Source organism: Rhincodon typus, chromosome 23 (assembly GCF_021869965.1).
Source record: "Rhincodon typus isolate 14 chromosome 23, sRhiTyp1.1, whole genome shotgun sequence".
NCBI lineage: Eukaryota > Metazoa > Chordata > Chondrichthyes > Orectolobiformes > Rhincodontidae > Rhincodon > Rhincodon typus.
This window is the reverse complement of record NC_063354.1, coordinates 4,630,500-4,656,321: the sequence shown is the minus strand read 5'-3', so window position 1 is coordinate 4,656,321 and position 25,822 is coordinate 4,630,500. Positions and strand designations below refer to the sequence as shown.

General features: G+C 39.9%; 1 protein-coding gene across 1 annotated transcript in view; it reads left to right on the top strand.

Moving 5' to 3' along the window:
- The window catches only part of LOC109936771 (centrosomal protein of 112 kDa-like), a 119,462-nt gene that overhangs the window by 58,632 nt on the left and 35,008 nt on the right, over positions 1-25,822 (top strand). The window contains exon 4 of the mRNA XM_048610813.1: positions 17,287-17,376. Within this exon, the coding sequence (XP_048466770.1) occupies positions 17,287-17,376 (90 nt within the window). The remainder of the gene's footprint in view (positions 1-17,286; positions 17,377-25,822) is intronic.

Sequence of the window (25,822 nt, the reverse complement as noted above, 5' to 3'; positions counted from 1 at the left end):
CCTAAACCCCACCTGTTCCTCCGTTACATTGATGACTGTATCGGCGCCGCCTCGTGCTCCCACGAGGAGCTCGAACAGTTCATACACTTCACTAACACCTTCCACCCCAACCTTAAGTTTACCTGGACCATCTCTAACACCTCTCTCCCCTTCCTGGACCTCTCTGTCTCCATATCGGGCAACCACCTAGAAACCGATATTCATTTCAAGCCCACCGACTCCCACAGCTACCTAGAATACTCCTCCTCCCACCCACCTTCCTGCAAAAATGCTATCCCCTATTCCCAATTCCTTCGCCTCCGCCGCATCTGCTCCCAGGATGAGGCATTCCACTCCCGTACATCTCAGTTGTCCTCGTTTTTCAAGGACCGTAACTTCCCCTCCTCGGTGGTCGAGAACGCCCTCAACCGTGTCTCCCACATCTCCCGCACCTCATCCCTCACACCCCGTCCACGCAATAAAAACCAAAAAAGAATCCCCCTCGTCCTCACGTACCACCCCACCAACCTCCGGATCCAACGCATCATCCTCCGACACTTCCGCCATCTGCAATCCGACCCCACCACCAAAGACAACTTTCCCTCCCCACCCTTATCTGCTTTCCGGAGGGACCACTCTCTCCGTGACTCCCTTGTCCGCTCCACACTCCCCTCCAGCTCCACCACACCTGGCACTTTTCCCTGCAACCGCAGGAAGTGCTACACCTGCCCCCATACCTCCTCCCTCACCCCCATCCCAGGCCCCAAGAAGACTTTCCACATCAAGCAGATGTTCACCTGCACATCTGCCAATGTGGTATACTGCATCCGCTGTACCCGGTGTGGCTTCCTCTACATCGGGGAAACTAAGCGGAGGCTCGGGGACTGCTTTGCAGAACACCTACGCTCGGTTCGCAATAAACAACTGCACCTCCCAGTCGCGAACCATTTCAACTCCCCCTCCCATTCCTCAGACGACATGTCCATCCTGGGCCTCCTGCAGTGCCACAACGATGCCACCCGAAGGTTGCAGGAACAGCAACTCATATTCCGCTTGGGAACCCTGCAGCCCAATGGTATCAATGTGGATTTCACAGGTTTCAAAATCTCCCCTCCCCTACCGCATCCCAAAACCAGTCCAGCTCGTCCCTGCCTCCCTAACCTGTTCTTCCTCCCACCTATCCCCTCCTCCCACCTCAAGCCGCACCTCCATCTCCTACCGACTAACCTCATTCCGCCCCCTTGACCTGTCCATCCTCCCTGGACTGACCAATCCCCTCCCTAACTCCCCACCTACACTCACCTTTACTGGCCCCATCCCCGCCTCTTCGACCTGTTTGTTTCCTCTCCACCTATCCTCTCCTCTATCCATCTTCTTTCCGCCTCCCACTCCCTCCCTATTTATTTCAGAACCCCCTTCCCCTCCCCCTTTTCTGATGAAGGGTCTAGGCCTGAAACGTCAGCCTCTCTGCTCCTATGATGCTGCTTGGCCTGCTGTGTTCATCCAGCCCTGCACCTTGTTGTCTCGGATTCACCAGCATCTGCAGTTCCTACTATCTCTAAGTTTGTCTTTTATTGACCCACCTCTTCAGAACAGATCATTTCACCAATCAAAGTCATGGTTAAACCAGAAGCATCTGCAGTTGCAGTAGATTACAATCAGATTTAAAATTTTTGCAAATCCAACCCACATTCTGAATGTGTCAGGGGTAAGGGTTTAAAATTACTCCCATTTTTGCAGTATATTTATGATTGTCCTCCTTGTTTTATGTTCATCTTCTAGGTACATCAAGCCCTTCATAACCATCAGCCATGTTTGGTTCTTTGTGTTCTTCCAGTCCACAGATAATGCTGTGAAAAATCAACATCATTAGTTTTTTATTATTCCAGGCCTTTCTCTTATGTATTTCTGTTCTGTCAGTTGTCTCAATTCTGATGAAGGGTCATCACTAACACAAAAGATTAACTGTTACTTTTACAGTGCAGCTGAATCTGTGGAGTATTTCAAACATTTATGTGTTGATGCTCATTCAGGTGGCCAGCATGGGTTTGATGGGCTAACTGACTACTTACAGTGCTGTAAAAATCTATCTGCAGGTTTAGTTTGCTGTTAAAACATAGCACTAATTTTCTGACAACTCGATAAATAAATGCCGTGCTGGCATAATATGGAGCCTTCAAATCATCATATTCATGGTTCAGTTGTCGCAGATCTGCCCATTGAATTGATTTTGTATATACAATAGATTAAGGGCTTGCAGCCTGAGATAATTCTGGAACATTGTGCTCATCACGTTAAAGAAAACCATACCATAAAAATAGTTTTGGGCCTGTCATTTAAGGAAATGTAACAAAAGCCTGATTGGGAGGTCACAAGTTCTAGCCTGAGGCTTTCTCTTACTCCCACCACAGATGAAAGAAAAAGTACTGAAAATACTCAGCAGTTCCATTAGCATCTGTAAAGAAAAAATGTTTGGGTGTGACCCTTTAAGAACTGAGAACTGAAGCATATCTAAAAAATTAAGTACACTATACATTTATTTTGGGGAGAAAGCGAAGTGTCAAAAAATTTCACGAGCACTTCAAAAACAGTAAAGAAGTTAACTCCCATTTTCGTTAGGATGATTCTGATGTATTCTCAGCCTTGACTGGTGGCTGGTACACCATGTACCAGTGAGAAATTCCACATCCAGAGGGAGAAAGCCATAAATCCTCTGCAGTGCTGTTCTTGGATTCTATCTCCTATTCATAGTGTAATAATAATCCTTACATTACATATATTGTCACATCAAGACAAGCCAGAGTATTTGATTTAAATGATTATCTTATGTAATGTAGTAACTACAATATATGCAAAGCCAGCAGCCACTCTATTCCAACATTGAGATTAATGACCAATTAATCTTCTGTTTAATGGTGTTGATTGAGAGAACAATGTCGGCCAGATCATGTAGAAATTTGCCAGCTCGTCAACTAGAATCCTTTATATTCACCCTCAGAATTGTTCTGGCAAATGGGCCCTTGAAGGAATGTTTATCATACTAATCTATAGGCCCAGTGGGAAGAAACAGAATTCAGAATGTCTTTTGTTTCCACTTTACTCAAAAGCAGCAGGTAGGAATCCTGACAGCTTGGGTAGAACCCCAAGTTTATGTAAGCTGTAATAGGAATGGAAGTAGTTTTTAAACTTAGCAACCTTTGAGTGTAGGTCATGTCTTCTGGCCCTACTGCTCTGGACGAAATGAAATTGCTGGCTTTACTCTCTAGTCCCTTTAGAATCCTAACATTGGAATCATATGTCTTTCTCTCTTTTCTTTTGCATTGTGAATGTGACCAATGTATATGATCTCTCCTCCGGTTCAAGTTCCTTCATCCTTTTCATTATTTGGACTGCTCATTTCTATATCCTCTCAATAACTTGTGGTATTAGGTCAGCCAGAACTAGGCACAGTAATCTAACTGAACTAATGATTTCTCAAAAACAGAATCATACTTTTGTCTCAAAATTGACCTATTCAGTTGCCATAATATCTAATTGCTTCTTCTAATGCCACCAAATATTTTTGAGTTAACTTCAATTTATTTTCAATTAAGATCTCCAAATCACTTTCATTGTCCATGTATATTAATTTACCATGCATATAAGTAAAAATCTCTTCCTTTTTATCCTCACATGAAGCACTATGTGTATAACAAACCATGTAATAAAATACATATGGCAGGACATTGAAGAATGTAAGAAAAATATGTCATAATACGATAAAAGGAAATTTGGAAAAGGATGTGTAGCTACTAAAGCATGTGTTTTCCAAGATATTATTCTCATCGCACAGCTTTCAAAAGTAATTGAGCCTGTTTAAAATTGATCAATGCAACTCCAAAAATATTCTGTCACGAATTATCTTGCCTCTTTAACTTCTATTCTTTATAAAAGAACTGTTTGTTTGAGGCAAGTGAATTTGGAGACTGTTATGGCCTGCAGTTACTAATTTACAAATCAAGGGCAGGAATAGGCCCTACATCCCTTTGAGCTTGCTACACCATTCAATAATATCATAACTGATCTGATTGTAATCTCAAATCCATATTCCCAATACTCCCTATAATCTTTCAACTTCTCGCTTATCAAGATTGTTACTACCTCTGCCTTAAAAATATTGAAGGGTTGTTTTCACCACCTTTTTAGAACAAGAGTTCCAAAGACACTGCACCCTCTGAGAAAAAGAAATTTATCCACTCACGGTTTTAAATTGGTGCCCCTGATTTTTAAAAGTGACTCGTAGTTCTAGCTTCTCCCGTTAGAGGAAACAGCCTCTTCACATGTACAATGTCAAGATTCCTTGGGATTTTAGTTGTTTCAGTCAATTTGCTCCTTGGATATAAGCCTTATCTGTCCAACTTTAGGGAAGGAAATCTGTCATCCTTACCTGGTCTGGCCTCCTTGTGACTCTAGACCCACAGCAATGTATTTGACTCCTAATTGCCCAGAGGGCAGTTAGGAATGGGCAATAAATGCTGGCCTAGCCAGTGACACCCTCATCCTGCGAATTATTTTTTTTAAAAATTGTATTAGCTTTCCTGATTACTTACTGTTCCTTATTACTCATGTTTTGCGATTCATGCTCAAGGTCACCCAGGTCCCCCTGCATTTCAGAGTTCTGCATTCTCTCACTATTTAGATAATTTTTTTTATTATTCTTACTACCATGATGGACAATTTCACATTTTCCAACATTGAACTTTACTTGTTAGTGCCTTTTCCCACTCATTTAATGTATCATTACCTTTTTTTGTAACCTACTTGTTTCCTCATTGCAATTTATCTTACTATCTATCTTTGTGTCATCAGTAAATTTGGCAACCATATCTCCTGTCCCTTCATCTAAGTCATGGATATAAATTTTAAACAGTGGACGTCACAGCACTTATCCCTGTGGCATACTACTCATTATATTTATATTATAATCTGAAAAGACCTATCCACATCAATGTATTGCTTCATATTGGCAGGTAATCTTGTATCTATGCTGATACGCTACACCTTACACTATGTGTTTTTATTTTCTTTGACATAGCACCTTATCAAATACCTTCTAGAAATTTAAATACAAGACATCAACAAGCTTCCTTTATCCATTTGTTATTTCCTCAATAAACTCCAATAGGTTGGTCGAACATTCACAAAACCATGTTGACACTGCCTGATTACTTTGAACTTATCCAAATGCTCTGTTACAACTTCTTTAGTAACAGCTTCCAACATCATCCCAATGACAGATAGTAAGTTAACTGACCTGTAGCTTCCTGCTTTATATCTCCCTCCTGTTTTGAATAAGGGAGTTATATTCATTATTTTCCCTGCTTTTCCCTGGACTATAATTTCTATTATAGTCCCTGCTATAATTTTCAATGATTTGATTCTCCAGTCTCACTTTCTATAGGATCAGCACTCATTTTCTTAGTTCTTTTTATTAAGTATTTATAAAAACTCATATTATCTATTTTTATATTTCTGGCTGACTTTCCATAACTCTACTTTTTCCCTTCTTATTAATTTATTGGTCGTCTTTTGCTGTTTCTTTTATATTCTGTCTAATTTCCTGACATGCCTTTGTGTAACTCTATGCTTTCACTTTAAATTTGATTCTATATTTAACGTTTCTAGCTAATCATGAATGGTGAGTCTCTTCCTTGGATTTTTTCTTGCTTGTTGGAATACATCTATCCTATATGTTCTAAAATATCCCCTTAAATGTCCGCCACTGCATTGCTATTAACATATCCTTTAAACTAATTTTTCTGAAGAAGGGTCTAGGCCCGAAACGTCAGCTTTCCTGCTCCTCTGATGCTGCTTGGCCTGCTGTGTTCATCCAGCTCTACACCTTGTTATCTCAGATTCTCCAGCATCTGCAGTTCCTACTATCTCTGAACTAATTTACCAATTCACTTTAGCAGTTCTGCTTTCATGCCTTCATAATTGCCCTTATTTCAGTTTATATGTAGACTAAAATTTCTCATGATTATTCCTGTACTTTCAGACACCCTCTCATTATTTCTTCCTTCATGCCCCACCCTACTGGGTTGTTACTATTAGGGGCCCATATACCCGCCTTTATCACTTCTCATTTCTATCCAAAATGTTTCCACATCTTGTTTTCCTGAAATTACATCATCCCTCTCTATTTCACAAATACCATCATTAACTAAAAGAGCTATCCCTGCACTTTTTCCTATGTTTCTGTTGTTCCTAAGTGTCCTGTACCATTCAAGATTCGTGGCCCAGTCCATGTCATGTCTCTGTATTAGCTATCAGATTGATCTTATTGATTTCCGTTTACATTTTCAGTTAATCCGTTTTGCTTTGAAGACTGTACACTCTGATAAAGAGCCTTTAATTTTATCATTTTACTCTCTTTGTAAATTCTAGTGTTATCTATTGGTTGATTCTTAGAATCATATTCTTTATCCCTTCCTGTCACAATTATCATTTCACATTTTCACTTTGCCGTATCACTCAAATTTGATCCCATTATTCACTTTCAAATCCTCAAAACTTCCCAAGATATGCAGTTTGAAAGAATGTTGGCCCCAGTGTGGTTCAGGTGGAGAATGTCCCATCAGTATAGATCCCACTTTCCCAAGGACTGGTGCCAATGCTTCATGAACTGGTACTCACTTCTCCCATCTCAACCTTTGAGCCACACATTTATCTCTCTAATCTAATTTGCCCTGTGCCAATTTTCGTGTGGCTAAGGTAATAATGCAAAGATTATGACTATTAGCTCCTACTTCTTAATCTAGTGCCGAGCTCCTCATATTGACTGTGCAGAGCTTCTTCGTTTGCCCTGCCTATGTCATTGGGACTACATGGACAACAGCAACTGGGATTATCCCCGCCTTCCACTCCAAGTTCCTCTCCAGACAAGAGCAGAAGCCCCAAACTGTGTGGACTCATGTTTTATACTGTGTATAACAGTGTCAATCTCTTTCACTATACTGTCCCGTAGTACCACTACATTTCTTCCTACTCCCCAATCTTGGGGAGTGCCGTGTGCCATGGTGCCATAGCCAGTTAGCCCATCTCCCTTAAAACTCTCATACTCATCCAGAAACGCTGAAAGAACCTCAAACCTGTTGGACTATTACAAAGGCTAAGACTCCTGCCCTTGGGGTTCCCTTATCTGCCGCACTTGGAGGCATCTGTGCCTGTTTCTGAATACTGATCAAATCAAATAATCAAACCCTGTCATCTGTTACAAAGAATCCAAGAATCGTTTCCCCTCACTGAAACATCGCAGTATCTGTAGCTCAACCTCCAGCTCAAAAACTCTGAGTCGAATCTGTTTATCTAATACTTCCTGCAGACATGTTTGTTCTGTACCAAAATAGTACCAGGAACAGCTGCCAACTGTGCTGCAGACCTGTTCTTCTATCATGAGTGTGCTCTAAGGAAATATTTAATTATATTTAACTTAATGTTTAGTTACGTTTTTACCTCCAGCTGCTGAACTAGTTTGAACCTTAGGAATAGATTAAACCTTGATCATTTACCAGGTGCTCACCAATTAACCAACTTCTTCTCCTGTAACAGAGTTCTTAGTTCCTGGAATTACTGGAAAAAGCTTAGGGAAAAGCAACGAAACACCTCTTTCCCTTCTTTCTCTTAACTTCCTGATTAACTTAACTCCAGCGCACTATTGTAAGTCACACTAAGCTGGCTAGTTTTATATCATCCTTAAAAAAAGAAGGGCTATCTGGCTCACTTAATGAGGATCCAGTTTCAGCTGGTTCTTAATAAAGTTGCTGTTTCATCGGAACCCTTGAAAGCACCCTGCTTCGGGCTGGCAAACTACACAGTTTAATTCTATCTACTAATTGCAAGCCAAACCAAAAAAAAAGGTCTTTCTTGCCCAACAACTGTGAACACTCATACATTATATATATTATATATATATGTATATATGTGTGTGTGTATATATGTATATATTTCACAGGTTGACCTAAGAATGTTATACTGTTCTTAATGACTACTTCATGAGTTTGATGATTCTAAATGGTGGAACAAATTCAAGTGTTAGTAGTAACAATGCACGTCTTCTGGTAGAACTATCCAACAAAATTCCTTCCAAGCCTGTTTCAGAAGCAGCCCCCAAACAGAATACATTCTGAAAATATACTACATTAGATGCGCCCCTACAAAATAAAAGAGACAACTTAATTCTTCTTTTGTTTTCCCAATTTGTTTCCAGGGCATAAATTAGCATCCATTTTGAGGGGTGGTAACGCATGTTTGTTTCATCCCATTTGACCTTTTGTATTAAGACTGTTGAGCTATAAGTAGCATCCATCCTTCAAAGCAAACACCTCTGTACTTTGTTCTAAAGCTCATGGTAAACAGTGAATGGGAGGAAAAGTGTAATGGAGGGAGAACTGGTAAAAAATGTGCATTAACGTTTATTACATTGAGAACAAGTACCTTGACACAAAATGTTTTCAATAACACAGAAACGTAGGGCCAAATCTTCCAATATGGAGAGGCCTGTAATGCACCCTCTGACACTGATCCATGTCAGGACCCTAAGAAAGCCCTGACATGCGCACATCTGTAATAATTATGTGGGAATTTTAAACTCCAATTGCCAGTTTACTCTGCCAAGATTGCTCTGCATTTCTATCAATAGTGGGATCAAATGACCAGAAACGCAAGATTGAAACTGATTATCCTGTTCGTACCCTGATTTTTGCACAGATTTATAAGACTGTAAGAAATGGGAACAGGAGTAGGCCGTTAGGTCCCTCAAGCTTACTCTGCCATTCAGTTGGAAAATGGCTGATCCAATACTCCTCACGTCCATTTTCCCCCCCTTTGCCCATTACTCTTCGTTCCCCTACTGATCAAGGATCTATCTGTCTCACCCTCAAATATACACAAGGACTTTGCACCGACAGTGCTCTGTGGCAAGGAGTTCCAAAGACACTCATCTTTTTGAGAGAATAAATTCCTCCTTATCTCAGTCTTAAATTGGCACCGTTTATTTCTGAGACTATGCCCTCTGGCCCTAGACTCTCCCATGAGGGGAAACATCCTCTCATCATTTACCCTGTCAAGGCCCTTAAGAATCCTAAATGTTTCACTGACACCAACTCGTATTCTTCGAAATTCCAAATGAGTAGAGGCCCAACCTGTTTAATCTTTGTTCATAAGACAGTCTCTCCATATGGGAATTTTCCTAGTGAGCCTTCTATGGATTGCCTCCAATGAAACAATGTCTTTTCTTAAATGAGGGGACCAAAATTGCTCATAGTACTCCAGATGGGGTCTCACCATCACCTTGTATAGTTGTAGTAAGACTTTACTGCTGTGATACATCAAAATCTTAAAGTAAGGGCCAACATTCAATTTGCCTTCCCATTACCTGCTGCACTTGTGTGCTAGCTTTCTGTCTTGCAGAATTTCCTTAGAACTTTTCAAAGCAGATAAAAAGCCAGCATAACTCTAAGTAAATCAGCTGAAATGTCAATGCATCCCATCAATGTTCACCTATACCACTTCCCAGTAAAGCTCAAACTCCAAAAACTTGGCATTGTGAAGTCCCAGCCCCAAGCGATGTTCATCACCCCCCTCTCAGCAATGTACATCTTCCCCTCTCGGCGATGCTCATCTTCCCCTCTCGGCAAAGTTCATCAAGCCCTCGCACAGCATTGATATTCCTTCATCCCTGATGCCCTTCTAAGGAGTGTTCGCCCTCCTGTCCCCATACTGGTCACTATCAGCCCCTCCGCTATTCTTTTCCGTGCCCACCCCGGGCCATGGTCCTCACTACTCTTCCCAGACAGCGCTCACCTGGAACCTTCCTGTTCTGATTCACCTCTGAAATTCGTTGATGGGAGAATTTGGGGTTTGATTATTTTCATGGAGGTAGGTTAATCACTGTTGGGGGTGAAGGAGGGGTATAAATACTTTCGGGGTGAGGGGGTGAAAACCTTTGGGAAAGTGAAGTGGGTGCTAACACTGTCATTAGGGTGAGGCTGTGCAGCATTGGGGTTGACATCTCAATTTAAAACAATTTAAACTGAACTGAAGACTTTAGCAGAATGACAAAGACAATTATTATGATCTCAATCGAGATTCTTGACAATTTAAACAGAAATTTCAGTTTCCAGCTATTAACTGAAAAGACCACACGATAAGGTTCCATGTTTTAAACAAAAACCGTTACTGTGACAAACTTCAAAATAAATGAAGTATTATTAACCTAATACCATATTGCATAAGCATTCATACCTAAATCAACATTCCAAACAAGACTCTCCCTGTTTTAATTTCAACAAAACATTCTTTTCTGCTTTATTTTTGTCAATGGTCATTCACTTCTCCTCGGACTGAGTGAAGGTATCTCACAGCTCCCGGGAATTCACTCAGTTCTTTTTAGTTTCAAGACTATCTTCAGAGATGAAGGGTTTCCCGGTGATTGTCCCTCCAGCATCCAGCTAGGCAAATCCTCTAGCCTTACTTTAACAGCTCATAAATTTGGATATCCCCTGTCTGAACACAGGTCTCACACATCCTTGTATAATGATTCCAAATCAGAAACCTCCCTTGTGTTTTTTGCTGCCCTCTGCTTCTTTCCCAGGCTGCAGGTAGATTCTGTTTCAAATAGCTGCAGATACAAACTGCCTTCCAGACTATCAACTAGCTTCTCTAATCTCAGGAAAATTGCATAAATAATTAAAGTCTCTCCTAAGTATTCACAGAAAAACCTTCTCCTCAAGGGATGGTTAATAAAGATCCCATTGTTTTACCTTTAAGGCTTCACATCAGGTCGTCATTGACATAACCAGGGCCCCCTTTTGATCCATATTTAGTCCAGGCCTGTCGACCAGCCCATCAGACCAGGTTCTGCAGACAGATCGGCATCTCTTTACGGATTCTACCAGACCTATAAGATGTCCAGCAATTTTTGTTCGTAATTCTGCAGACTAGATGTCTTTCATTTACACAACATTTATGAATTCCAATTTTTAATCTAAAAGTAATGTTATTATATACACATTTGTAACACAATCAAGAATATTTGAAATAATATATAATAAAAAATAGACAATGCTGGAAATATTCCCCAGGTCCAACAGCATCTTTAGGGAAAGAAACAGAGTTAAAGTTTTACATAGTGACCTTTCACTGGAACAGGAATAGTTTATGTTAGGGCCATTTTCTTGAATTGAGAAACAAAAGCTGGAACCCCAACATTCTTATCTGCTGTGGATTTCCAGCATTTACTGTCTTCACAGTAGAATTTGTTCATACAGTACTTTAAACATTGCTTTTACACAATTACACTGGAAATTTTATGGTTGACAATGATGATGTTTAATTACAGGAGCAGATTTAATTCACTCATTAATACAAAATTCCTCCTTTCTATTCAGGCTGAATCACTATTCTTATATAGAAATTGTTGCTGTATTAATTACTAATATTGCAAAGCAAGTTTCAACCCAGAATCAGCGATAAAAAATTTAACATCTCCAGATTTCCATAAGTCCTCATTGTTGAATGCCCACTTATAGAACAAAGAACAAAGAAAATTACAGCATAGGAACAGGCCCTTCTGCCCTCCAAGCCTGCACCGATCCAGATCCTCTATCTAAACCTGTCACCTATTTTCCAAGGATCTGTATCCCTCTGCTCCCTGCCCATTCATATATCTGTCTAGATACATCTTAAATGATGCTATTGTGCCCGCCTCTACCACCTCCGCTGGCAACGCCTTCCAGGCACCCACCACCCTCTTGTGTAAAGAAATTTCCACGTATATCTCCCTTAAACTTTTCCCCTCTCACCTTGAAGTCGTGACCCCTAGTAATTGAGTCCCTCACTCTGGGAAAAAGCTTCTTGCTATCCACCCTGTCTATACTTCTCATGATTTTGTAGACCTCAATCAGGTCCCCCCTCAACCTCCGTCTTTCTAATGTAAATAATCCTAATCTACTCAACCTCTCTTCATAGCTAGCGCCCTCCATACCAGGCAACATTCTGGTGAACCTCCTCTGCACTCTCTCCAAAGCATCCACTTCCTTTTGGTCATGTGGCAACCAGAACTGTACACAGTATTCCAAATGTGGTTGAACCAAAGTCCTATACAACTGTAACTTGAATACTGAATTAAAGGTAGCTAAAACACTTTTCTCAGCACAACTCTGATAGCACAGTCTGATCATACTTGCTGTTACCTATAGCATTTGTGTTTGTCTATAACTATGGTTGTGTACTGAGCTATGTCTTACAATGTTTTGCTTAGCTTAGCTTCTTGCCTTTGCAGCCATAAGGTTAGTTGCATAAATATGTTTTTCCCTGGAAAACTACATAGAATCATAGAATCCCTACAGTGTAGAAACAAGCCATTCAGCCCAACAAGTCCACACTGCCCCTCCAAAGAACATCCCATGCAGACCCATCCCCCTACCCCTGCATTTCCCATGTTGAACTTACCCAACCTAAACATCCCTGGACATTATGGGCAATTTAGCATGGCCAGTCCACCTACCCTGCACATCTTTGGACAGTCATGTGTCAGTTAACTCCAAAAAGGATCTAAATAAACATTCAGTTGCAAATGGCATTGGAAGTCTAGAATTAATTGTAGGCTGAAATAATGAAATATTTCTTGGGACATAATGATTCCTGTGCTGCTGGAGAAGGGAAAGCTGACACCTGCAGCAAACAATAATCCTGTTTTGTATAGTGCAAGTTTATAAAAGATTTGTATTTCACAACATTAGCACATGCCAAAGTACTTTATTAGTAATCAAGTACCTTGAAATGTAGTTACTGTTGTAATGTAGGAGCCAGTGTCACCCACGTCCAACAAGTGAATAAAAAACATATGCAGCAGCCAGTTTACATAGCGCAAAGTCCCACAAGCAGCAGTGTGATGATGATCAGATCGTCTGACTACTTCTCCATAGTGGTGTTGGTGGAGGGATAATTATTGGCCAGAACATTGACAATCCTCCTGCTGTTCTTTGAAATAGTGCCACACATTCTTTACATCCACGAGTAGGGCAGTGTCTTGGCTTATTCATTCATCCAGAATGCAAGAATTAATATTCTAGAAATTAATGTTAAGAAATATTTACATACAACCTTCTTCTTGACAATTGTGTACGTGGAACAATGATCTTGGTAGTTTAATTAATTGTACATATTCTGTAGGAGTTGAAATTTGATGAACTGAATAGTCTTTTCTAATTCCATTATTATGAACTTAAACAAAAGCTACTTAGAAGCTGGTATCTGGAGTGAATAAATAAGAAACTGGCTGTTGTCCACAAAGGGTCATGGGTATCTCTGTCTATTATGAACATAGTTGGTTACATATAGCTAGGCAGCCGCCGCTGAAATATGTTATATAACAATACTTCATTCCTGCAATGCTACTTGAATTCCAGATTCTACAACATGCAAGTAAAAATGTAATTTCCAGGGGCTTGAAAAATCTGGTGACACGTGTCTTTGGCATACAAATGCTTCCCTAAATAGTGAGATATCAGTTTGACCATGTGGTTTCTACGTGGCAAGCTCCTACCTTGCTTATAGCACTATTTGACAGGCAGAAAGTGAAGATCAGGCACTTTCAACAAACAAACAGAAAATTAAAATCTTACTTCACCTGTTGTATCTGCCAAAATATTTACCAGTTACATCAGATATGGGCATTGAACAGACATGTTCACTGTGAATCAATCACAAGTGCAAAGAGATCAGTTACGCTGATGGTCACTACTGAGTTATTTAAATATTGATGTTTACACGTTTCCATTGTGGAGTTGAGTGCACAATGGTAGCAAGGAAGGATCATTTCCTTATTGTTTGATGTTTATTGGGATTGTTCAAATGCTATACTGTTAATTAGGCATGATTAACTCTTCAGATCAACAATCTTTTCAAACAGGGCAAGAATGGTTCCAAATATTTGATGGAAAATAAATCTGCAGCTGTGTTCCAGCATCCAAGAAATTGACCCATCAGGTTGTACCTACCACCAGTGTCCACCTATCACCATCATTTTGCCTCCACCCCTCCCCTCCCTTTATCTGGAACTCCCCCTACCCCCGCATCCAGTCCTGAAGAAGGGTAATACCCGAAATGTTGACTGCTCCTTTCCTCCAGATGCTGCCTGGCCAGCTGTGTTCTGCCAGCCTCCTGTTTGTCTACCTTGGATTCTAGCATCTGCAGTCTTTTTGTCTCTAAATAATGTGTCGTTCCCCATTTGTTCTAAGGGAAGTGACTTTTACTTGTTTACTACACAGGCATTGATTAACATCCTGAACCCTTACACAAACACACATGTGCAAACCTCAAGAATTAGAACCAAGGTGATCCATTTTGCAGTGATTTCTAAGCCAATGGGAATTGTCTCAGGAATAGCCTCACCAGTTCCTCAGTATTTCATTGGAGGCAACAGGAAATGTTGACAAAACTCCAGCATTCCTTCCAAATGAGGAATATATGTTAGAAAGTAATTCTGAGATCAGGGCCAATGACATTTGTGCCATCAATAACACCATAACACTGCCATGCTTATCTGACCTACAGTCTTTCTGAAGGATAGTAGCCTTACCAGATGAAGAAGCCACCCTGGCTGGTTTAATCAGCTGAAACTACTGACCACTCTTCCTTTGGAGTGCATAAATAGCCTGCCATGAAAATTTTAAACCTGCTCAAACCCAGGAATTCATTGAGGTCAGCACAGAGACTACCTCACTGCACTTACAGCCAAAACCAAGTAGCTCTCTCAACAGGGTGTCAATGGGTGTTAATGAATAGAGGGAATGTTGATTGAATTTTTTATCCCTCTCAAACCTCAGAGCATGAAAGCCAATTTAGCACCCCTGCTACCAACCCAACAAAAACCAACTAAAAATACAGGCCAGGAATTAAAGCTAGGAATTTTAGTTATGCATGGACTAGTGCCTTCACCACTATCCCACGGAGAGCTCAGACACTTCTTCATTCAGTAAATAAAGCACTGAAGCAGTATCGTGATATCAAAACCTTCTGGCTCGGAATATGTATTGTTCTGTTGCTGAAAATTCCCATCATTAAAGAATGTCACCATATGTGGAAATGTAAATTGTGGGTTATACTAAAACCATAAGATTTCTTCTCCACTTTTTCAAAAGATTCTGTATTTATCGTGGTTTGGCAAAATGTAGTTCTGATCTAGAATTTGTAAAAGATGTGATTGTTCAAAGAAACTATCAATCCGAACTAAACAAATTACAATGTCATTTTATTCCACTGACTCCATGAGAGGAGTCTATGGTTTAGTATAATGTAGTTGTTAGCATTTTTTTTACACAAGGACAGTAATGGAGCCCAACCCTAACAGAGAAATCCATTGAGAAAATTGATCCCAAGCAAACTGGACCTGACTGCAAACTGCTCCTGAAGTGGGTGTGTGCAGATTTTTCCAATTGATTAGTTGTTTCGATTTTGACTATCTCGTTAAGAAACTAACCAAATTCTGTGTGGCTCAGTTGAATATTTAAAACCACATTCTCCAAGCTCAGATTAAGACAGAGCAGTAATGTTTTATGCTGTCCTAATGATTTTGTGCAGTCCTAATGACATTGCGCAAGTGGTATGTAAGCAAGTCATATGAACCGAACACACCCAGATTGATTGCTACCTTCTGCTGAGTTAGCGAGAGGAGCAATTGAGCTGCTTTAATTTGCTTCAGTGGCCCTGGGCAGCAAGAGGGTAAATTCACTCATTGCAATCAAGTGAAAGCCTGATGGAAAATATCCTTTATAGACTCCTAGAGCCATACAGCATGGAAACAGACCCTTCAGCCCAACTTATCCCTGGCAACCAGGTTTCCTAAACTGACCTAATTCTGTTTGTCTGTGTTTGGCCCATATCCCTCCTTATGTAGACATGGACTTGGTGATGATATGCCCACAGTTCAACAATCTGGTGACACTCGCTAGAAGAAGATTAACTCATTCACATTCCATGCACTTGCACAAAGCTAAACTGGGCCATGTGACTTCTTTCTATGGTGTTGCAGACTTGGTGGTTCTATTCAAGCAGCTTGTGTTCTTCACAAATGCAACATCTTTGCTTTTGTAGCCAGTGACCTTCACTTTGAAAAGTGTTCCTTCCAAAAAGTTCCAAGATATTTATATGTCCAGCTGATGGTATTATACATTAATATTTTAGATAACATATTTTCAGACATAGGTTTTTGGCAATTTATAATTTATTAAAATCTCTTAAGTTTGAAAAGACAAAATCTTTACTTCTATATTCCTGACATGAGAATCTTCTGCAATTTTCTGTATATTTATTTTAAGAATCAGAAAACCTGTGGCTTGTTGCGGGAACATGATGATAGTAACTAGCTGATGTGGAATTGGTGAGGCCACAGAAGATATATGGTGGAAAGTGGAGGAGGCTGCAGGATGTTTGCAGGAGAAGACAGCAAGGAGGTGCCATTTGGAAGCTCTAGTCTCGAAGATTATTGGTTCAGTTCTGTTTCAGAGACTTCAGTTCATAATTCCTGCTGAGACTCCAGTAAGTGCAGAAGGAATGCTGCACTGTTGGATATTTGTCATTGGATAAGATGATAAACAAAAGCCTCGTCTACCCATTCAGTGGGATGCAAAATAGTCATAGCACTATTCAAAGAAGAGCAGGGGTGTTCTCCTGTTTGTGTTGGTTAGCATTTATCCTTCTTTCAACATCATTAAAACAAATGTTCGGATCATTTCTTTTATTGTTTGTTTGTGCAGTCTTGCCATGTGGAAAATGCTGTTATGTTTCCTACTTTGCAACCATTACCACCCTTCAAAAGTACTGCATTGGCACTATTTCTTTGAATTGCCTTAAGTCTAAGTTTAATGATGTGGGATATGTTTGTACTTGTTGGTGCCTCAGCATTTCCTTGTTGCATAGTCCTTGTTTAAAAAGTGCTGGTTAAGGGTTGGCTAATTGGATACATTTTATGTATAAGTCTCTGTTTGTGAAATCATGAATGGGGCTAAGAGACTCTTACAATATGTGGAGTCACTTCATACACCAGTTCTTGAGATCTTTCCACAGAAACAGTCTGCTCACACACAATCCTTGAACTGTAAGAAGATTAGAGAAATATAGGAAAAGAAGCTCACAGCAAATCCAGTGAATGTATTTTCTGCTAAAACATTTTCTTTGACATTACCATATGTTTTATTTTAAATATCTGAAGTGTCAGCTGTGTAACACAAATTAATTTCTTTCTCTTTGCTACATTTTGATTAGGCTCTGGAAAATGAAGCAGAAAGCTATCACAACCAGATACAAGTGTTAGAAAATGCGATACAAAACAAAGAGCTGGAGACTCAGGAACAGGTAAGAGACAAGAAGTAACAGTGGATCAATAATGAATGGATGAAGGCTGATGCATGATCAAAAAATAGGATAGTAGATACAGATTCTGTGATAGGCTTTCAAAAGGCAATTGGATAAATACTTGAAAAGGAAAATTTTGTTGGGTTATTTAGGGAAAAGCAAGGGCATGGAGGAAATGGATACAAAGTGACTGCTGTTGGATTCTGATTGATGCTTCAATTGAAGCTTCAAGGTCATTGAATTCAACAGAGAGTTCAGTTAGAAGGAGAGGCTGGATAGGCTGAGACTTTTTGAGGTGGTTGAGGGCTGACTTTATAGAGCTTTATAAAATCATGAGGGGTGTAGATAAAGTGAATGGAAGGTGTCTTCCCTAGGGTGGGGACTTTCAAGACTAGAAGGCATACTTTTAAGGTCAAATGAGAAAAATTTAAAAAAAGATAAGGGGCAACTTTTTTACACAGAGAATGGTTCTTGTATGGAATTAACTTCCAGAGGAAGTGATGGATGCAGTATAATAACAACATTTAAAAGACATTTGGATAAGTACATGAATAAGAAATGATTGGAGAGATATGGGCCAAGCGCAGGTAGGTGGGACTAGTTTAGTTTGGGATTATGGTCAGCATGGACTAGTTGGACCGAAAGGTCTGTTTCCATGCTGTATGACAAAGGTAGGTATGATTCTTGACTAATAGGCAAGTCAAAGGCTATCATGGTCAGAAGGTGGAGTTGTGGCCACAGACAGATCAGCCATGATGTTATGCAATGCAGACATGGCTAGAAGGACTAAGTGGCTCACTTGTATGTTTGCATGTATTTGGATCCCTTTGATGCATTGCAAGAACTCAGCCTGTTGCCGGTCCTCATCTTTGTGCTAGATGCCATGACGTTTTCCACCTAAAAAGGTAAAGTTACCATAGTCTTACCAGACCATTGGGCCGCTCTGTCATTTTAGAGAGAGTCGACTGGTGATAGTTTAACCTGAGGGTCACCTTGCCTCAGGCGAGGGAGGAGGTTGAGAAGGAGAGCCACGTCAGCTTGGCAGAAATTGACTCTATGCTATTGGTATCACTGCATCATAAACCAGCCATTCAGCCAACTAAGTTATCCAGCCTCCATTTTCCATCTGATGTATGCTGTGAACATACCATCTCAGGTCAAATGCAAGTAATTTTCAACACTGTGCTGAATGACAGTTTCAGAGAAATACCCTCTGCTTGCAGTATTACATTTCCATTTCCTACACCAATTATTTTTTGTGGCCTTTCTGTAGGAGATAGCTAATTTTAATACCAATAATTACACATGGTTTTATGATTCTCGATTCTCACAGGCTAGGAATTTGAGATTGCCTAAATTAATTTAAATTAGGGCCATTAGCAAATTGAAAAATAGGGAAGTGAAGCTTAAACCCATATTGAACCTTTGTTAGTCTGCACTTCAAGCACTGTCTTGCAGTCTGGTTTCCATATTATAAAAATATATGTAAGCACTGGAGACGATGCAAAGAAGATATGTGGGATGATACTAGACACGGTATATATATCAAGAAAGGACTAACAGACTGGGTTTCCTTACTCGTATGGAAAAGAAAGCTGAAGAATTACAAAATAGAGGTCAGGTTTCAAATTATGAACATAAGAAAAGAAGAATAGGAGCAGCTGGAACCCATTCAGCCCTTCAAGTCTGCTTTGCCATTCAATTAGATCATAAATGATCATCTACCTCAAAACCACTTTCCCCCACTATTTCTGTGTCTGTCAATGTCTTAATCTCCCAAAATGTATTGATTTCTGTCTTGAACACTTTCAATAATTGAGTTTTCACAGTCCTGTGGGGTAGAGAATTCCAAAGATTAACCATCTTCTGAGTAAAGAAATTCTTCCACATCTCAGTCCTCACTCACCTACCCTTTATCCTGAGATTATGCCCCCTGGTTTAGACCAGTCAAGGGAAACATTTTATTTACATCCCCACCCCATCACATCCTGTTAAAGGTTTTGTAAGTTTCGCTGAGGTCTTACAGACCCAATCTACTCAATCTATCATCAGAAGACAGTTTATCCGAGAAAAGATTAAAGGAGGCACGTGTGGAACAGCATGGTTTGATTAGGCCAAATGGCCTGGTTATGTGCCATATATCCTATATAACCATATCCATTGAAAGAAGTAATAGTTCATAGAACAGTACAGCATAGGAACAGGTGCTCCAGCCCACAATGTTGTGCCTGAACATCACAGCAAATTAAACTAATCCCTTCAGCCTGTATGCTTCCATTCCTCTCATATTCATGTGCTTATCTAAAAGTCCCTGAAAAGCCCTATAGAATTTCCCTCCACCACTATCCCTGGCAGCACGTTCCAGACTCCTACCACTCTCTGTAAAAAACTTGGCCCTCACATCTCCTTTGAACTTTCCCCCTCTCATCTTAAATGCATGCCACCCAGTAGTAGACATTTCAACTCTGAGAAAAAGATTCTGACCGTCAACTCTATGTATGCAACTCATAATTTTTTAGAATTTATCAAGTTTCCCCTCAGCCTCCACTGCTCCAGAGAAAACAACTCCTGTTTTTCTAGCCTCTCCTTATAGTTCATACCCTCCAATCCAGGCAACATCCTGGTAAAACTCTTCTGCACTCTCTCCAAAGCCTGCACATCCTTCCTTTAATGTGGCGACCAGAATTGAAAGCAATACTCTAAGTGTGGCCTAACCAAAGTCTTCATTGATCAATCTTTCAGATTGTAAAGGTTCATCCGTTTACAATCTGGCTTCAAAAGTTAATTCTGCACGTGAAGATATCATTCTGACTAACTTCACCTTCCTCCAGTGTGCTACTGTTTTCTAGACTTTGGAGAAAAGCACCAAAAATTCATTTTGATGTGAATAGGTCTACTTTCTGTCTACAATAGGAGGTCATTTATTGATAGGTACTCAAAAAAAATTACTTTTTAAAGTTTTACTGGTCAAAGACCTTTGGAACTGGAATAGGCCACAAGCTACTTGAGTCTGTTTTGACATTTGATTAGAAAGCATTATAGCATTTTTGTTACATCTTTATCAACCTCAGGACACACTTGAGCACTTTATTGCCAGTGAAGTACTTTTAAGCGTAGCACTTGTTGTAACATAGGCAGCCAATTTATACACTGAAATTACAAACAAAAATGAGGTTAAATGACCACACAATTTGTTTTTGTCATCTTTGTTGAGGCGTAAAGATGGGCCAGGACAATGGGGAGAATTTCCCTGCTGTTCTTCAACTAATGCCATGGGACCTTTAATGTCCACATGAGAGGATAGATGGGACCTCAGGCTAACATCTCATCCTAAAGGTAGCGTCTCTGTCATTATAGCCTATCATCATTACAGCACAGTGTCGTCCTAGATTAGACCTGAATTTTGGCCTAGCTCCCTATCTATAGGTTTCCATTTTTGCATGTAAGTCTATATTGACTGGCTTATCTGGTTTGCATGGTGTTCGTGAATCTGAAGAAAGTGTGGTTTACACATTCAATACCATGCCAAGCTGCACAGCAGCAGACTTGGGTAACAAACAAAGGGTTACGGGATTCAAAAGTTAACTCCACTTTCTTTCCACAGATGCTGCCAAACCTGCTGAGCTTCTCCAAAAATTTCTGTTTTGCTTCAGATTCTCAGCACCCATAGTTCTTTGCTTTATTTTCATTCCAGAAGTTCCATGTTTTTGTAAACCCAAGAAAACTGGGGAACAAAAGATTTAAAATTGATCACGAACGATCATTCGAAGAAAAAATGTGTTTAATGATTTACGATTCACAAATGGCAGCCAAAATAATCAGCACTTCTTTCAATTTACATTCAAACTCCTGTTATGAATGATTTTTATACACATTATGCAACACAGTTGTGTAGAGATAAATATATTGAATACAAATACAAATATAATTTTTTTGTTACTTTTACAAAACCAAACAGGTTTCTTAATTTGTTTCCAGAAAAAAAGTTATTATTGAAATGTGAGAATCACTGGGAAGGCTGGCACTTATTATCCAAACCTGCCTTCATCTTCAGTACATAGGTAGTGAGCCACCTTATTAAACTTCTGCAAAATTTGTGGTGCAGTTGTTTCTGTAGTACTATCAGCTAGGGAGTTCTGGGGATTTGATACATTGATGATGAAGGAATAATGCTGCATATCCATGTTGCAATGGTGTCGAACTTGATTGGGAACTTTGAGATAATGGTGCTTCCATGCACTGCTGCTCTTGTTGTAGGTTTGGGAGCTGCAATTAAAGAAACCTTCATGAGTTGCTGCACTGTATCTTGTCGATTATTATGCAAAACAGCCATGTAGACACCTAAATGAACTTTTTTAATTCCCAGTATGGAATAGAAAGTCACCTGGAGGAATTGTAAGGAATTTAGAAGACAAATGGTATGTTAGCTTTTAAGGAATTGAATATAAGAGTAAAGACATCTTACTACAATTTTAATGGACATTGTTGAGGCCACATCTAGAGTGCCTTATACAGTTTTAGTGCATTAAAGGTGCACTAGATTGGTTCATGAGATGAAGGAATTGTCCTATAAGGAGAAATTGAGACTAGCCAGTACTCCTGGAAGTTAGAAAAATGAGCAGTGAGTTGGAATAGAAATTGACAGGGTAGACTCCAATTAAATGTTTCCCCGACTGGGAATTCTGTAATGTGGGATCACAGTCTTAGGATAATCTTGCTAGAGAATAACATTTAAAAGGATTGTAATCTATGAGATAGTGTGCCCCAGCTAACATGAATGTTCAGTCATTGAGTATATTCAACACAATAAATCAATCAACTTTTGGATACTAAAGGAATTAAGGCATTTGAAGTTATTTTGGGAAGGAGGAGTTGAGGTAAGAGATCTCCATCTATCCATACACTGTGGAAAAAGGCCCTTTGGCCCAACAAGTCCACACCAACCCTCAAAGCATCCCACCCAGACCCATTCCCCAAACCCACACATCCCTGAACACTGGGCAATTTAGCATGGCCATCTACCTAATCTGCACATTTTCGGACGGGAGGAGGAAACCAGAGCATCCGGAGAAACCCACGCAAACACAGGGAGAATGTGCAAACTCCACACATACAGTTGCCCAAGGTGGGATTCAAACCTGGGCCCCTGGTGCTGTGAAGCAGCTGTGCTAACCACTGAGCCACCATGCTGTCCCAATCTTCCGTGATCTGTTGAATGGCAGAGCAGACTTAAGGGTCCAAATGGCCTACTCCTGCTGCTATATTTTGTTACCTCCAGAGGTCTCTAGAACTTCAGATGCCAACCTTCAGACAATTCAGATCACTCCATATGATATCAAGAAACTGCTGCAGGCACTAAGTACAGAAAAGGCTAAGGCATCGCCCCAGTTGTAGTAGTGAAATCCTGTGCTCCTGAAGTAGTCACACTCCTGGTCAAGCTGTTCAAGTATAGTTACAACACCTGGAATGTGTTGTGGAATGTGAAAATGTGGAAAATTGCCCTGGTACATATCCTGTCTACTGCTGAGTCAATGAGAATAAGGCATAGTTGAGTAGAATTAACTATATGATGATTCTGGACAATGGTGTTTGGAATTTTGAATGGATTGAAGAATGGAATGGTGGAGAACAAAAAGTAGTTCGAGAGTGGGTTGTTGTTTAGGATAATTTCAAGCAGGTTCCTGGGGCCAGTGGCCAGATGCACTTTCAGTAACCTAACTATTCAAATTCTCTTTAGAAATTAGGAAGTTCTTGGAACTGTCTCAATTAATCCTGTAGTGGTCATTGTAATATAATTTGTGAAGAAACAGCTGAACAAACAACAAAAAATACTCGACTAGCATGGATTTATTTTTCCAGCTTAGTCTGGAGTCTGATGTTCTCAATGTCTTCTGACACCAAATAAAAACTGAAAGAACTGCGGATGCTGTAAATCAGAAACAAAAACAGAAGTTGCTGGAAAAGTCAGCAGGTCTGGCAGTATCAGTGAAGAAACAATCAGAGTTAACGTTTCAGGTCCAGTGACCCCTCCTCAGAACACAGGGAAGGGTCAGCAGACCCAAAACGTTAACTCTGATTTTTTTCTTCACAGATGCTGCCAGACCTGCTGAGCTTTTCAGCAACTTCTGTTTTTGTTCTTCTGACACCAGACAAACAGACCATGTGAAAGAGGGTAAAGATGAGAGACTTTTGCTATAGGCTTGGGTTGGAGAAGCTGGGGTTGTTCTCCTTGGAGCAATTTAAGAGTATTTTAAATGGACTTGTACAAAATTATGACAGGTTTGGATAAGATATATCAACTAAAGCCAACTTAATGACCCAGCCTGTACAGCCCTCGGCAGTAAAGAATTCCACAGATTTACCATCTCATCTTTGTCTTAAATGGACAATCCCTTACTCTGAGATTATGCCTTCTGGTCCTAGACTTTCCCACAAAGGTAAGAGATGCAGAAGGATATGAGGGAAGACCTTTTCAGGTATCAAGTAATAAAGACCTAAAATTGACTGTCTCCAAGAGTGATTGAAGTAGAGCCAATGAATTATTTCAAAAGGAAGTTGGATGTAAATTTGAGGGACATAAACTTTCACAGTCTCAGGGATAGAACAAAGTAATTACACTAATTGGGTTTCTGTGCGGAGAAACGCACAGACTCAATGGGTTAAAGTGTTTCCTCTGGTACTGTAATGATGGTGACTATCTATCTGGCTTCAGTTATCTTTCCTGCTCTTATAACTATGTTATCAGTGTATTGCTTAAACTGGCTGTATTATGTTGGCACCTAGATACAAACCAATTGCATAATTTAGTAGATGCCATAAACCTTAATGAAAACTGTGAGATTCATTTACAATGGCAGAATGTACTGAGAGATTCCCTTACTGCTTAGCTTTATGCCATATGTTTGTGATTCTTTGAATTAATGGGACAAATAATATTCAGTGTGTGATTTTCTTAACTTGTCCATTGATTGTATTGGATATTTTTAATGTTGAGGGATTAAATACAGTATGCGTGAAGAACGGAATATTTTACAGTATATATAATTGAATGAATATGTGTAGATCAGTTTTATCATGGATCACATGCAACATTCCAGTTCAATACTCCTTCACTCATTGTTCAGTCTGACCACACTACAGAAGCCAGTGTGGCGTTTCTTATACCCAAATGCCTCTCATTTCAGGCACCTTACTGGTTTCATCATCTGCACCAGTGCCTGTTACATAGCTTCCTGTATTGTGGCCGTAGCCATCCTGTATGAGGAAAGATAGTATGGGGTAGTGGTAAATACCTGGATCTGCCTTTTAGACCTAAAACTAGAGACAGTTATCTGTGTAGGATGTATCTGCAGAGGGAGAAACAAAGTTAACATTTTAAGTTGAATCTGATTCTTCCTCATAACTTCTGAGTGCTAAGCCTGGATTACAAATTCTGGATATCAGCATAAACAGAGTTTTCCTTATCTCTGTTACATTTAGACTGGTTCTATACATAATTTTGACTCTGTTTTGGGCAAACTGAACCAAAGCATCTGTCTCGGTTACCCTTGGCTTGCAATTATCCAAAGTATGACATGTTGCAACAGTGAATATGCAGATTTAGTGTGAATGCTGAATTTACACAATTAAACTATCCACTGTATCATGTGGAATTGATACACTTTCAAGAATTTAAAATAACTAGACAAAACAAAAAAGGACTTTCCTAGATTTGTTAGACTACAAACCAAAGGCCACATTCCTGTTAAATTATGCCTGACTGTAAACAGTCTTGTTTAGGTAAAACAAGAACATCAAAATCTTGATGTTCCTACACAAGACTCTTGGTGCAAACAACTCTGTTCAATTAAATACCACTCTGGCAAGATAAGAAAGAGGTGCATTCAGAGCAACATCAGGGCATGTCAAAATGCTATACAGATTTCCCTGTTGAACAACAAACTTATTTGCAGTGCAAGAAATGCATCAACCAAGAATGGAATCAAAGAACTGTTAATTTCAGATAAGAAGGTCTAATGGGCTGGAAGAGGCTCATATGGAGCACATGGTATGGACCTGTTGGGCCAAAAGGTCTGTTTCAGTGCAATAAATTCTATGTAATAAGATCAAACAGGTAGAGAAGAAGTGAAAGCATGATTCCCTCTGAAATACGTCTGCAACAAAGGAATAAGATCAAACAGGTAGAGGAGAAGTGGAAGCATACCCCCCCCATACTTCAGCAACAATGGATTAAAACACTGACTTTTCACTCCCAGATCTGTTTAAATCCAATCAGCAAGAATTGAAGTCTTCCTGTTTAATATTAGACCTCAAGATAAAGTGAGTTTAAGAATTGTTTATCAAGTTCTTAATGGGTTCACTTCCGCAAACACAATTGGCACTGAGGACAATGACTCTGAGAATGTGAGCATCAGAGTACTAAAGGAGGGGCTCCTCTTCATGTTAA